Genomic DNA, 13,992 nt, shown 5'->3' with positions numbered 1-13,992 from the left:
TATATTCTCTGACAATATGGAATAAAACTAGAAATCATTAGAAGAAGAATAGGAAATACTCCAAATGTTTGGAAATTAAGCAATACACTTGTAAACAGTCTCTGAGTCAAAGAGGAAGTTTTAAAGGAAATAAGACATGTTATAGCACTGAATGGAAATGAACACATTAAAATATGTGAGATGCAGCTAAAGCAGTATGGAGAGGGAAATTCATAGCATTAAATACTTAGGAGAGAAGAAAACTGTCAAAATAATAATCTAATGTCCTTTTTTAAGAAATTAGAAAAAGAAGAGCAAAATAAACTCAAAGTAGAAGGAAAGAAATAGGAAAGATAAGAGGAGAAATTAATAAAATTGAAAACAGAAAAATAGAGAAAATAAATGAAACAAAAAATCATTTTTTGGAAAAACTATCAAAAATTTTAAATTTCTAGCAGGACTGACAAAATGGGAGGAAGTCACACATCATAATATCGGGGCTATAACTACATATCCTGCATCCACTTAAAGGGTGATAAGTGAATAATAAAAATACCTTCACAGTCACATATTTGACAAATGTAAAAGAAACTTATCAATTCCTTGAAAACCAGCAACTACCCAAACTCAACCACAATGAAATATACAAACTGAATAGTCCTATGCTAAGAAATTAAATTTGTAATTTAAAAAGCTCCCAAAAGGAAAAAAAAAGTCAAGAAAAATATTTCAATATCTCAATTCAAAGTACCACCTGAATCAAATCGAGCTGTATTGTTGATTGCAATCCAGAGCTTCGTGTAGTACAGCAAATATTTTTAATTAATGTTGCTTGTTTCAAAAAAAAATAAATAAAAAGAGTAAAAAACAGTTTTCTACAAAAAAAAGAAACGTGTTATTGATGTGTTTTCTTTTATTTCTTCATGTTCTAAAACCTAAGAAAAGTGTTTTCTCGATTCCCAGGGCATATGTGTATCTGTGAGCACCGGAAAGTATTTTATACAGCTAAGTGAATAACTTTATATTATTGAAATGATAATGAAATACACTTTAAAATGGATTTTAAGAGAATATTTTTTGCTTTGATATTTTTCCAGGTATCATCGTCAACTCTATTTGTGTCTAATATTAGTGATTTTTTTTTGATACAGAACAAAATACCTAACAACGTGATCACCATATTTTTTCACAGTTCTCTAATCCACCTGTGTTCTTTTCTGTAAAAGGCGAGCTGCTCATATCATACTTCTGGCCAAGAAGTCATCCTTCAGGGTAAATAAGTCTGGTCCCTTAAATTGCCTGTTTCTTTGCTCGCACAGTATCGCCTGCAAATCTTTGATATAAATCTATTACATTTGCCACCCTTGAAGCTGCCATTTTTAAGACAATGGTCTCGTCTTCCTTCAGGGAACTAGTTGCCCCCCACCTCACCGATGGAGGCTTCGGTAGGGACTGTTGGGTATCACTGATCCTATTTATATTGAGGCCTTACGAGCCTCCTTGGCGCAGACATTTGTTGGGGACTCGATATGGAACCAAGTCACGAGTGTGATGCAAAGAGGGAGCCCCACAGAGGGCTAGAAATCCTACTTGACATCATAACCCTGAGATCAGGACCTGGGCCAAAACCAGGAGTCGGAGGCTTAACCAACGGGGCCACCCAGGCTCCCCTGCCATGGGAGGTTTCTAAGCGCCTGGCCATGTTTTAACACCACGACCAGACAGGAATTCGATGGGGTGGAGTTTCATATTTCTCAGCTGTCTCCCCATGGAGAAACCTGGTCTTCCACAGTTTTGTTCGAGCGATTTGTCTGGGATCAAGCCTATGTCTAAACTTTGTGTTTATCTACGACGGTTCCCATTTCAGTGTCCTGGTTTTGGTTCACGAAGGGACCTCCTTGACATATCCTAACACTCAATCTATTTAAATTATTAATTTATGTGTTTTTCTCCCCCCAAAGAGTCTGAGTTTCTGTGGAATGGGGTCACGTAGTACCTTGTTCGTATTTCTTTTTGCCGGTAGAGAAGTTTTATTTTTCACACATTATCATCCAGGCCATAAGTAAGACTAAAGACATGCCAATCACAGATTCAAAATCTGAGCTCTTCAAAGAAAGAAAAAAAGGAATTATATCAACCTAATAAATGATATTCCAGCAGAGATGATCATGGTCTCTTATTGATTTCCATGCCATTAATGGCAGCAAGTGGTGGTCTTTTTTTTTTTTTTTAAAGCGGTTCTCAATTAATTTTTAAATTTTTAAATTATTTATATATATTTTTAAGTTTTTTATTTTAATTCCAGTTAGCTGACATATATTATTATATTAGGTTCAAGTGTACGTTATAGTGATTCAACTTCCATTCAACTTTTACTGCCATACATCACCTTGTGCTCATCACCTATTGAACCCGTCCCCTCCTCCCCCTCCCCCCTGGTGACCATCAGTTTGTTCCCTATAATTAAGAGTCTGTTTCTTGATTTGTTTCTCTTCCTTATTTTTTCCCTTTATTTGATTTTTCTTAAATTCCACATATGTGTGAAGTCGTATGGTATGTATCTCTCCCTGACTGACTCATTTTACTAAACATTACGCTAACTCCATCCATGTCGTGGCAGATGGCAAGATTTCAATCTTTTTTATGGCTGAATAATAATCATATATACAATCACACACACACACACACATATATGTATTTATATGTATACACACACATCTCACGTCTTCTTCATCCATTCATTGCTCGACAGGCCCTTGTGCTGCTTCCATATCTTGGTATTGTAAACAGAAGGGTACATGTATCCCTTGAACTAGAATTCTTATATTCTTTGGGTAAATACCCGGTAATGTGATAGCTGCATCACAAGGCAGCTCTATTTTTAACTTTTTGAGCAACCTGCCTACTGCTTTCCACAGTAGGTGCACCAGTTTGCACTCCCACCAACAGCACACACACGAGTGTTCCTTCTCCACATCCTCACCACACCTGTTGTTTTTTGTGTTGTTGAGTTTAGCCATCCTGACAGGTGTGAGGTGATAGCTCCCTGTAGTTCCAATTTGCATTTTTTCTGATAATAAGTGACGATGAGCATCTTTTTATGTTTCCTTTGGCTATCTGAATGTCTTCTGTGGAAAAATGTCTGTTCATGTCTTCTCCCATTTTTTTAACTGGATATTTATTTTTGGGGTATTGAGTTTTATAAGTTCTTCTTTATATATGCTGGATACTGACCCTTTATGGAATATGTCATTTGCACCCATTTTCAAGTGCATTGCATAGCATTTGCAGAGTAATCAATAAGTATTTTAAGGCAAATAGCGAGAGAATAGCTTTTAAACTTTAAGAGAGGAAAAACTTACATTACGTGTAACTTGTTTCATGTTGTTGTTTAACTTTCCGTTGAATGCGTCCTCCACTATCAGCAATCCTGTAGAGTACAGGATGTTAGACTCATATGTACGTGCAGTAATCATAACATTCTCTCTTTTTTATTATTTATTTATCTATTTTTTTTCCTTCTCTCTTTTTTAATAATACAACTGCTTCTCACGGAGAGAACTCCCCATTTATCCAAGAGGACAGAACTAAGTGTCAAAGGGTCGCAATATCACTTGGGATACTTTTTATCCTCTGAAGATTGGTAACCAGTGATAATTTAACAGAGAACCATAGTGAAGCCTGTTTTGCGCTAGTCAGCTAAAACTAAATAAACAAAAATTCCCAAAGATAAACATAAAAGCTTCTTTGTAGACCTTGATTTAGAAACTCTAACTATAGTCAATGGTCTATCAGACCAAATAGCATCTAACTCAAGATACTTTCTTAAAGGTTAGTATATTAATCTGCAGGTGAAACTAATTTTAAAAAGCATGTCTGTATTAATCTCAAGGGCAGAGGTTTTTTTTTTTTAAGATTTTATTTATTTATTCACAAGAGACACAGGCAGAGCTGGAGAAGCAGGCTCCCTGCAGGGATCCAGATGCGGGACCTGAGACAAAGGGAGATGCTCAACCACCCAGGGGCCCCAGGGGGGTGTTTTTAAGTCTTTTTGACTTGCAGATTTTAAAATTTCATGAGTCTAGCATAAGAATATGTGTATTTCTGTACAGGTATGTAGACTTTATCCTTTAAATATTATTGTACCTTTTATTTTAAACATTTTTGAGGCATTACCTTGTGCCCCTCAACCCAATGTATATTTTCCCTTAAAAAATAGTCAAGAAATGTATATTAGAATAAAGTAAAAGCAAACTTTAATTGCCTTATTGGACACTTTCCAGTATCATCTACTTAGTAATCAATTAATTTAATCAGATTCACCCTCTGGTTTAAATGTTGAAAAAGGCTTTTTTAAGAATTACAGTAATTGAACTGATTGATGTGCTTCCCATATTTGTTACAGCTTTTAAGTCTGTTTATCTACCAAATGTCTTCGATTAACTTAAATCATAAGATGCTCTGTTTATCAAATCAGATAGCTGAAATCTTTTGTTTCCATAGTGGGGTTGGTCTCTGAAAACAAACAACAATTCTAGCAATTCCATTCTAGTTGTTTTTTTTTTTTTTTTAATGTCTACTTTTGATGCCCCGAATGCAAATCTTAGTAATTACTGCTACTTTCTATTAAATCAACCACAGATGATGTAGAAGACTTGTAAGGTTTCGGTAAATAAAATTCCAAAATGAGGACACAAAATGCTCCTTCCTGACATGTTTTTATGATGATGTTGGCAGGTCTTTAATTCCCTTCTGAATTTTTAATACCCAGAGTACAGTTTTGCTTCTTCTTCTTTTTTTTCTTTTTTTTCTTTTTTATGTGCTGAGTTCAAGCTTATAGCTCATGAGCTCCAGTTCTCGGACGTGGCTTAAGGCACCACTGTAGACGGGCGACTTTTACAGACCATGTTCTGTTCCCCGCACCTTAGGATGAAGTATCTCAGACGTGGCCAAATTGTGCCTCTAGGATGACTCTTCTTTCATGTGACCACAGCTCCTGGTGACTTCAGACACTCTCCATCTCGCCTTCTCTCCCACCAGCTGGCTGTAAGGAAGGGCAAGCAACATCCGTTTCACAGGCGCGAGGAGGGGGGCAGGTGTGGTTAGTTTTCTGCCAGCCCAGCAGGTGCTCGGGCTGCTGGGTCCAGGGCTGCCGCTGCCACCGCGGGTCTGGGTGGACACGGCCATCTGGGCGGGAGCCAAGCGCTCCGCAGCGAGGTGCAGGCCCCTCCGGCGAAGCTCAGCTCGCTCCCTGACCTCAGCATCCCTGTCTCTGGCTGCCGCGAGGGGAGTCCTCCCTCTTACCGAGGTGAAGGTACAAGCGGGGGAGGAAAGATAGGGGGGCAGCGGGGCGAAGAACACGAAGACCCACACCGAGAAGGCTCCACGGAGAGCGAAAGGCAACTTGGAAGCATCGTCTCCCCTGAGGACTTCCTAGGCCCTCAGGAATCCTCCGTGGGGACCGGCTGTGGGATCCCCAGCAAGCTGGGACGAATAAAGGGGGTCACGTCTGCAAAGGGCCTGGGGCCGGACGGTGCGAAGACTTGGGCTAGTCTATGCAGCCTCAGGAGACGTAGGGATAATAGCCTTGGGAGAATAGCTGCGACCGCAAGGGAACTCACTAAAGACACCTGAAGTGTGTGTGTGTGTGTGTGTGTGTGTGTGTGTGCGCGCACGCGTGAGACTAAAGACCTGGAGTTCCATGAAGTCTCTCCGGATCCCAGTCTCACAGGGAGTGATAAGTGGACCCCTTGTCACCACATGCTCCATATTTATTCTTCTAGAACTATGCTAGACCTAAAAATGAGAGTAAGAAAAGCAAGAGGAAAAAAACCAGATTTGATATAAAAATAATCTCTACTGAACTATCCTGCACATATTTGGTAATAGATGTTGGTTGAGTAACTTCATGCCTCGCACAGGAAGACTTGAAAGGTCAAGGAGACAAATCCAGGGCTAGGGTTCCAGCTCGGCGCGGCCCCCACCCCGGCTTCCGAGGGCGCGGGGCAGGGGTCCTGGGGTGCCCGCCACGGAAGGACACACAGGGCTGGGGATCTGCGGACCCCTGTCCTGCTGGGAGTTTCAATTTTATACAGAAGGATCCAGAACACAGAGCAAGCTCTACCTGCTTCTTGGTGGTGCCGGTGTCTTACTCTGCTCACCCCGAGCAGCCCTGCGGCCCCCCGGCTTTCCCAGTGCCCCAGGGAAGTGCCCCGGAAAGCTGGGAGGCGGCCGGGAGTCAGGGTGCTGGGGACCCAGTCGGCTGGCCTGGTTCCTGCCCCCCCCCCCCGGGCCTGGCCGGCCAGTCCACCTCCACTGGGGCGCTCCCTGCGACCAAGGGGCTACCTCAAGCGTGGGTTGCCTCAGGGTCATTGACGCTTTGGAAGCAGGCTCCTCGAAGCCCCAGGCCCTGGGTCAGGGGGGCTGGAAGGAGGCTTCCCGACTCCCCGGCAGGGCAGGCCGCTCCTGGACTCGGGCTCTCACTGCCAAGGGCCTGCAAGCTCGGCCCCACCCGGCCCGGCCTGGGCAGGCGGTAGAGGCCGGGGAGCCGGACCCGGGCTGCAGGTGCCCCCCACAGCTGCACCCCCAGCTCCCCGTGACTCCCCACTGTGGGACCGCAGGTGGCGGCGAGCCTGCTGCCCTGGGACGGCCTCTTCTCCCGGGGTAAGGGATAAGCACAGGCGGGGCAAGCCGGAGCCACCCGGTGCCCTGGCACAGCTGCTGCCCGGCCGGGGTGCGGGCCCGGGCGTCGGGACGTCGCTCCACAGCCACGAGCGGACGGGGGACAAGCCGCCTCCTTTCACGCAGGGGTTCACAGAGGTTCAAAAGGTCGTTTGGGAAGCCCGCAGGGTCAGCCTGCGTCCCACACCTACCCACTTCTGTCGTGCGTCCTAATCTCATCTGAGGCGGGATTTCTGTGCTTTTTCCATTAGATTTAGGTCACCCCGGCATGAGGTGTTAGGTGTGTGAGGTGCTCTGGTCCAATCACTTGCTCTGGTGCAAAACACTTTGCATCTGCAGGTAGAGAGGTGAGGCCAGGGATGCAGGGGTCGCAGGCCGGGAGCAGGAGGGGGGCGGGTGCAGCTGTCACGGTCACGCTGTCTGTCCCAGGTAAGACTCAGGATATTCTGAAGCACCGGCCTCGCCGGCTGTGACGAGGTTGAAACCAACAGACCCAGCAGCGTCCCTAAAGCCACCTGCCGCGACTTTCCAGCAACGGGGCGCCCGTGAGCCGCACCTGCAGCTCTTCTCCCCTCCCCCTCGTGGCAGCCGAACCGGGGCCTTCCAGGGAAATAGCTTTTCTTTTTTTTTCTTTCATCGAGTTCACGAATCCCGCAAATACACATTCGCTTGAGATCCTGCACTCCCCGAAGGCGGACCGCGCCCTCCGTCCTGCCCGGGCCTCGCCACCGCGGCTGGGGCTGCGCGCACGGGGGGCGGGGGGGGGGCGGGGGGTGCACCTGCGGCGCTGGGCTGCCGGGGCCTCGCGGGCCGCACCTTCCGCACGTGCCAGTTGGGCCAAAGCAGCGGGAACCGAGGGCGGCGACGCCCCAGGCCTCGGCACGTGCCCCGCGCTCCGGAGGGTCTGCGGGGTCGCGCCCACGCCCGCCCTCCCGCCTCCCGCCTCCCGCCTCCCCCGCTGAGCCCCAGGCGGCCGCGTGCTGGGCGGCGGCGGGGCGCGGGGCTGGGGGGCCGGGGCGGCGGGTGCGGACCGGGGTCCCGGCGGGGGGCGGGGGGGGCAGGTGCCGGGGGCAGGTGCGAGGGGCGGCAGGTGCGGGGCGCAGGTGCGGGGGGTCAGGTGCGGGGGTGGCAGGTGTGGACGGGGTCCCGGCGGGGAGCTCGGGGGCAGGTGCCGGGGGCAGGTGCGAGGGGCGGCAGGTGCAAGGCACAGGTGCGGGGGCGCAGGTGCGGGGGCACAGGTGCGGGGGGCGGCAGGTGCGGGGGGCGGCAGGCGCGGGGCGCAGGTGCGGGGCGCAGGTGCGGGGGCGCAGGTGCGAGGGGCGGCAGGTGCGGGGCGCAGGTGCGGGGGCGCAGGTGCGAGGGGCGGCAGGTGCGGGGCGCAGGTGCGGGGGGTCAGGTGCGGGGGTGGCAGGTGTGGACGGGGTCCCGGCGGGGTGCTCGAGGGCAGGTGCCGGGGAGCAGGTGCGGGGGCACAGGTGCGGGGGGCGGCAGGTGCGGGGGGCGGCAGGCGCGGGGCGCAGGTGCGGGGCGCAGGTGCGGGGGCACAGGTGCGGGGGGCGGCAGGTGCGGGGGCGCAGGTGCGAGGGGCGGCAGGTGCGGGGTGCAGGTGCGGAGGCGGCAGGTGCGGACCGGGCCGGGTGTCCAGGCTGGGCCCGCCGTCGAGGCCGCGCCCCAGGGCTCGGCGCGCCTCGGCGGGTCCGGCTGGCTCAGCCCACGAGGTCCGCGGGCTCCGGCGCGAAGTTCGCGTGTGGCTCCCGGGGCAGGTCCGGGGCAGGTCCGAGCGCGCAGCTGCGGGGCGCGGGCCGGGTCGCGGGGCGGGCGGCGTCCGGGGGGGGGGCTGCGGCCACGACGGTCCTGCGCCACCGCCACCGCCACCGCCACCGCCGGCGCCACCGCCGCAGCCGCAGCCGCGCCCGCCGCCGCCCGAGTCCACAGCAGCTCGCGCCCGGGCCGGAGGGAAGGTGGGTGCGCGGGGGGCGGGAAGGGGGGAGGGGGGAGGGGGGAGGGGAGGAGGGCGGGGAGCGGGGAGCGGGGAGCGGGGAGCGGGGAGCGCGCGGGAGCCGGAGAGCGCTCCAGACGGCGGCGCGAGCGGCTGCTCGGGAGGCGGCGGCGCGGGCTGCGCGGGCGGCGGGAGCGGGCGCGGGAGCGGGAGCGGGAGGCGGAGGCCGCCGCAAGGTGAGGCGCGGGGAGGCAGAGTCGCTCGCTCGGGCCGCCGCGGCCGGGCCTCCCTCCTCGGCGCGCCGCCTGTGCTCCCGGGGCCGCGGGGCCGCGCGCGTGCGAGCGGGGGGAGGGGAGGGGGCGCGGGTCGGTGCACCCCGCCTGCACCCCGCCTGCACCCCGCCTGCACCCCGCACCCCGCGCCCCGCGCCCCGCGCCCCGCGCCCTGACCCCGCCGGCACCCCCGCCCCCGGCCCCGCCTGACGCTGCCCCGCCCGGCCCGTGTCTCCTCCCGCAGATGCTCAAGGTGGCGGCCGTGCTGTGGGTCTGCGCCGCCGCCTGGTGCGCTCGGGCCGCGGCGGCGGGGGCTGCGGCCGGGGGGCGGCCGGACGGCGGCAATTTCCTGGACGATCAACAATGGCTCACCACGGTCTCCCAGTACGACCGCGAGGGCGGACAGTGGAACAGATTCCGAGACGTAAGTGCGCGCAGCCCCTCCCCGGACAGCAGGGCGCGCTCGCCCCCCGGGGCCGCCGCGGCGCTCGCGCGGGGCTGGGGGAGCGGGGACCTGCGGGGACAGGGGGTCCCTGGGACCTGGGGGGGAGCGGAGACCTGGGGGGGTGAGCGGGGACCTGCGGGGACCTGGGGGGGAGCGGGGACCTGCGGGGACCTGGGGCGCACCGGGGACCTGGGATGCACGGGGACCTGGAGGGGGGGAGCAGGGACCTGCGGGGACCTGGGGGGCGCGGGGCTCCGGGGCTGGGGAAGTTGCGGTTCCGCCGACCCCGCCAGGGTAGCGCCCGGGGAAGGCTCGGGGGGCCGCCCCAGTGGAGGGGTCGGCCGCTGCCCCGCACCCCGGTCCCCCACCTGCCCCCGTCCCCCACCTGCCCCGACCCTGCACCCTCCGTTGCCCCGTCCCCCACCTGCCCCGACCCTGCACCCTCCGTCCCCCACCTGCCCCCGTCCCCCACCCGCCCCGACCCTGCACCCCCCGTCCCCCACCTGCCCCCGTCCCCCATCCCTTGTCCCCGCACAGACCCATCTCCTACCTGTCCCCGCACCCCCGTCCCCCACCTGCCCGCATCCCTGCTCCCCAAGCCCCCCGCACCTCCGTCCCCCACCTGTCCCCGCCCCCGGCCCGCAGGGGTCGCACGCGGAGCGCCGGCTGCGCCCGCAACTTCCGAGCGGTCTGAGCAGGTGCGCGGGCCGGAGCTGGGGCTGCAGCAACTCGGCTCCATCCCGTTGCCGACCGCCCCGAAGGAGTTTGAGGGGCGCTGGGAAGGGGCCCGGGCGGGAGGCGGCGGCACCGCGCACCGAGCCGCGGCCGCAGCTGGAGCGCAGACGGCGTCGCCCGCGGGTCGGCGAGCGGAGCGGGGCGCGGGGGCGCGAACCTGCGGGCCGGGCCGGTCCTCTCCCCCCCCTCCCCGCCCCGCCGGCCGCTGAGAGCCACGGGCCGCCTGCGAGCCCCGGCCGCGGGTGTCACGGGGCGGGAAGGGGGGATCCCGCGGCGGGTGACCGCCCCCCACCGTCCTGCGGACCCCGACGGCGGCGCGGAGATGCGCGGACCCGGGCGGGGCGGGAGGTGCACCTGCTGGGCCCCTGGGGATGGAGCGCGTGCACCTGCTGGGCCCCCCGGGAGCGGGGCGCGTGCACCTGCTGGGCCCCTGGGGATGGGGCGTGTGCACCTGCTGGGCCCCTGGGGATGGAGCGCGTGCACCTGCTGGGCCCCCGGGGAGCGGGGCGCGTGCACCTGCTGGGCCCCTGAGAGCGGGGCGTGTGCACCTGCTGGGCCCCTGGGGATGGAGCGCGTGCACCTGCTGGGCCCCCGGGGAGCGGAGCGTGTGCACCTGCTGGGCCCCTGGGGATGGGACACGTGCACCTGCTAGGCCCCCGGGGAGCGGGGCGCGTGCACCTGCTGGGCCCCTGGGAGCGGGGAGCGTGCACCTGCTGGGCCACCGGGGGGCAGGGCGCGTGTGGTGCACCTGCTCGGCCCCCCGGGGGGGATGGGGCGGGTGCACCTGCTGGGCCTCTTGGGGCGGGGAGCGTGCGGTGCACCTGCTGGGCCCCCGCGGGGCGTCCAGCTCCCCAGCTCCAGGTGGGTCGGGCCCTGGGGCGGGGATCCCCCCCCCGGGGTGCACCGAAGAGCGCAGGGGTTCCTGGAGGAGGCTCCTGCTGCTAGAGGTGGGGCTGCCCTCCTGCCGCCGGAGGGGCTAAGGCCGGGCTCCCGAGGCCTCGCGAACGTGGTGCTGTGGCTCCGTGACATCCCTTACGCCCCGGCTCTATTTGACTTTGTGCTAATATTGAGTACAAAGTTGAACTCAAAAAACCCATGTAAAAAAATCCCAGCCACCAAGCAAATGAGGTATTCCTAAACCTGGGGAAGAATTTCTGCTTATCACATCACTTGGAAAAAAAAAAAAAAAAAAAAATTGAAGATTCTATCGTTGTTTGAATCATGCCTCATAAAATGCCGTCTTATTTCTTAATGGCTGCTTGAAAATTTTTGAAATAAAAAGCTTTCTTCTCTAAAATATATTTTAAATCTTCAATATCTTAATGTTCTCTTACTTTATTCAAATTACGTTTTTGAATTATTAACAGCGGCCAGTCATACTTGGGCAGTTTGTAAATATGTTTGCTTTAAACTGCGGAAGCAAGCTGGGTTGCCTGAAAGAATGAAATATTCCAGGAATCATTTAGGCAGCTTCTATAGACACGGAGCAGGGCATTTCACTGCCATAGTACTTTCAGTTATTCTTACTTGATGTCTGGGCGGGGGGGGGGGGGGGGGGAATCCATTAAAAGTATATGTTAAATAAAGGATCTACCGATTTTTTATTTATTTTTTATTTTTTATTTTTTTCCGAAATTTTTTTTAGCAGATATGTTTTGAAGCACATGAAATAATGAAAATATAATAATTACCTATTTAAAAAGTATATCAGGTTGTAGCCTTGCCACTTTAGTAAGATAATTATGTTTTTGTGACAATAACTTCTGGAGGGCATGGAGAAGTGTTTTCTTCCCCCTTTTAACCACCTGTTGCTCATTTAGCATAAGATGTCTGCGGATGCGAGACTCCCCCACTCAGAATGCATAATCCGGATGCGCATTTAGACCATCCACCGCCCTGCTAATGTACAGATTGTTTTTCCCTTTTTGGGGGATCATTGGCTTCATAACTTTGTTTTTCCTGTGTCTTTTAAGATACTGTTAATTTTTCTCATTTTCATCTGGAAGCCCGTGGTTGTGAGGCGTTGCTTGAAATACGTTTGTGCTGCGTGACTCTACCTTTAAACGTTCTGCATCAGCATTGATATCTTAGGTGATAGATTTGCATAGTTCATGTGAAGGCAAAGAAGGAAATCAGCCTCTTCTTTTAGAAACAATTTAACCAAAGTACTTGTTTAGTTTTCTCTCATAAAGAATATAATTTTATTTACAAAAAGAAAAAAAAAAAAAGCTTTGGAATGCCTACGCAATAACCAAGATTAGAATTAACCTTTACCTTTCTTCTTGTGACTATTTTACACAATCAACATTATTTTACAAGTGATTTCTTAGTGAACCTTTGAACTGTATCGTCTTTTGAATTATATTTGGAAGCTATTTCGAGTGATATTTGAAAATGCAATCCATCATTATGTTTTAATTGAATGATTTTAAGATAAATGCAGTTTTTATATTATGTGCAATATAAATATATGACTATGTTATATATAATACAGTTTTAGAAACTTGGAGCATGGATAGGAAGGATTATGTGAGAATAGATGAACATAGGAAGCCCTGCTGCTGAAGAATCATTTTCTCAATTTCCTCAATGTAAATCGCAGAGAAATAATTAAACCACAGTCAAGCTTAACACAGAGGAAACTTCAAATAATTTTGACCACTTTATACTAGGAGTGCTCTTTGAGTAAAGTTTTGTTGACCTTTAAAGTATACAGAACGTCATTATATAGACAGAAAGCTTATCCTTTTGAAAGTCATTAACATATTTGTCAGTATAAAAACTCTTGTGGATATTCTGACCCCTATGTTTTAAGAAAAAGTTAAATTTAAAGGTATAGAGAAGTCAACTCATTTAAAAATAAGTGTAGCAGATAGACCTAGAATGTTATGTTCAGGGTATAATTGTGTGATTTTAAAATAAAGCCAAAAATAAATAAATAAAATAGAATAAAGGCAACAAACAAAAAACTTCCACCAACAGGCTATATCTAGTAGATAGGCTGGTTACATGACATTTACTCTTTTTTTAGCTTAAGTGAGTAGTGGTAAAATCAGGCACACAAGATTCCCCAGTGGAGCAATTGTGGGAATAGTACCTTTACCCGGAACAGGTGTGGGGAATTCCTTCAGCATGTGTAAACATACACACGCCTATTAGGAGAATTGAAAATCGAGATCATTACAAGAAAACAAAAATCATTAGCTTCTGAATCAAATGGTCTATATAGTTCACATTTCAAATATTTGTGTTTTATAAATCAATTAAATCATATCCTTAATCATGTGAAAATGAGCAAGGAATTTAGAAGCCAATGAGTTAATTGATGAGTGACGTCATACCTTTATCAATCTTAAATATTATGGCTTCACTAAAGTCCATGTTGTAATTAAGAATGACAAAAAAAATAAAGATAGTATATGGTGGAAGCAATATAATAAACGTAAGCGGCAATGATGGCCTTGCTGATTTCAGATACCTCACAAAATGAGAACCGTACCCCTGCATTGACATGCAAATACTTCTGATTACATTTATTTTTCCGATAAAAATTCCCGGGGCGGGGGGAGTAGGTGGGAGGAGGCATGAGCAGGTGCAGCACAGAGGATTTTTAGGGCAGTGACAATACTCTGTATGATGGGTGATACGTATCATTATACGTTTGTCCAAACCCATAGAAAGCACGTCGTCCAGGGAGACGTCAGGTGAGGAAAGCAGGTCAGAGAATAGGCGGGGACCTGCTGATGCCTGGAAAGGGACTGTCCCCTAGAAGGGGTGTCGCCTTATCAGCCCCCAGGGGGATGGAGCACAGGGTTATAGCTCTCAGGTGAACTGTAGACCGAGTGTGGATGTAGATTCATCCATCGTGAGGAACGAGCACCGGGGGGTGGGGTGGGGGCTTGGAACTGGGGAGGTTGCGCTTCTGTGGTGGCCTGAGCTGT

At 52.4% G+C, this 13,992-nt stretch overlaps 1 protein-coding gene and 1 long non-coding RNA gene across 4 annotated transcripts in view; one reads left to right on the top strand and one right to left on the bottom strand.

Annotated features, from left to right (window-relative positions):
* Positions 1-4,212: 4,212 nt before the first annotated feature.
* Positions 4,213-7,149, bottom strand: LOC140602273 (uncharacterized). The gene is made up of 2 exons (XR_012005248.1): positions 6,852-7,149; positions 4,213-5,023 (listed from the first exon to the last, which is right to left on the bottom strand). It is a non-coding gene; the product is annotated as an uncharacterized lncRNA (long non-coding RNA).
* A 1,966-nt stretch (positions 7,150-9,115) lies between these two features.
* The window catches only part of SPOCK3 (SPARC (osteonectin), cwcv and kazal like domains proteoglycan 3), a 406,762-nt gene continuing 401,885 nt past the window's right edge, over positions 9,116-13,992 (top strand). For all 3 annotated transcript variants that reach the window (XM_072773846.1, XM_072773845.1, XM_072773843.1), the window contains exon 1: positions 9,116-9,295. In XM_072773846.1, coding sequence (XP_072629947.1) covers positions 9,235-9,295 — 61 coding nt within the window. In that variant the 5' untranslated portion in view covers positions 9,116-9,234. The remainder of the gene's footprint in view (positions 9,296-13,992) is intronic.

The sequence above is a fragment of the Canis lupus genome, chromosome 13 (assembly GCF_048164855.1).
Source record: "Canis lupus baileyi chromosome 13, mCanLup2.hap1, whole genome shotgun sequence".
Taxonomy (NCBI): Eukaryota; Metazoa; Chordata; class Mammalia; order Carnivora; family Canidae; genus Canis; species Canis lupus.
The sequence above is the reverse complement of the archived record's forward strand: the minus strand, read 5'-3'. Positions and strand labels throughout refer to the sequence as shown.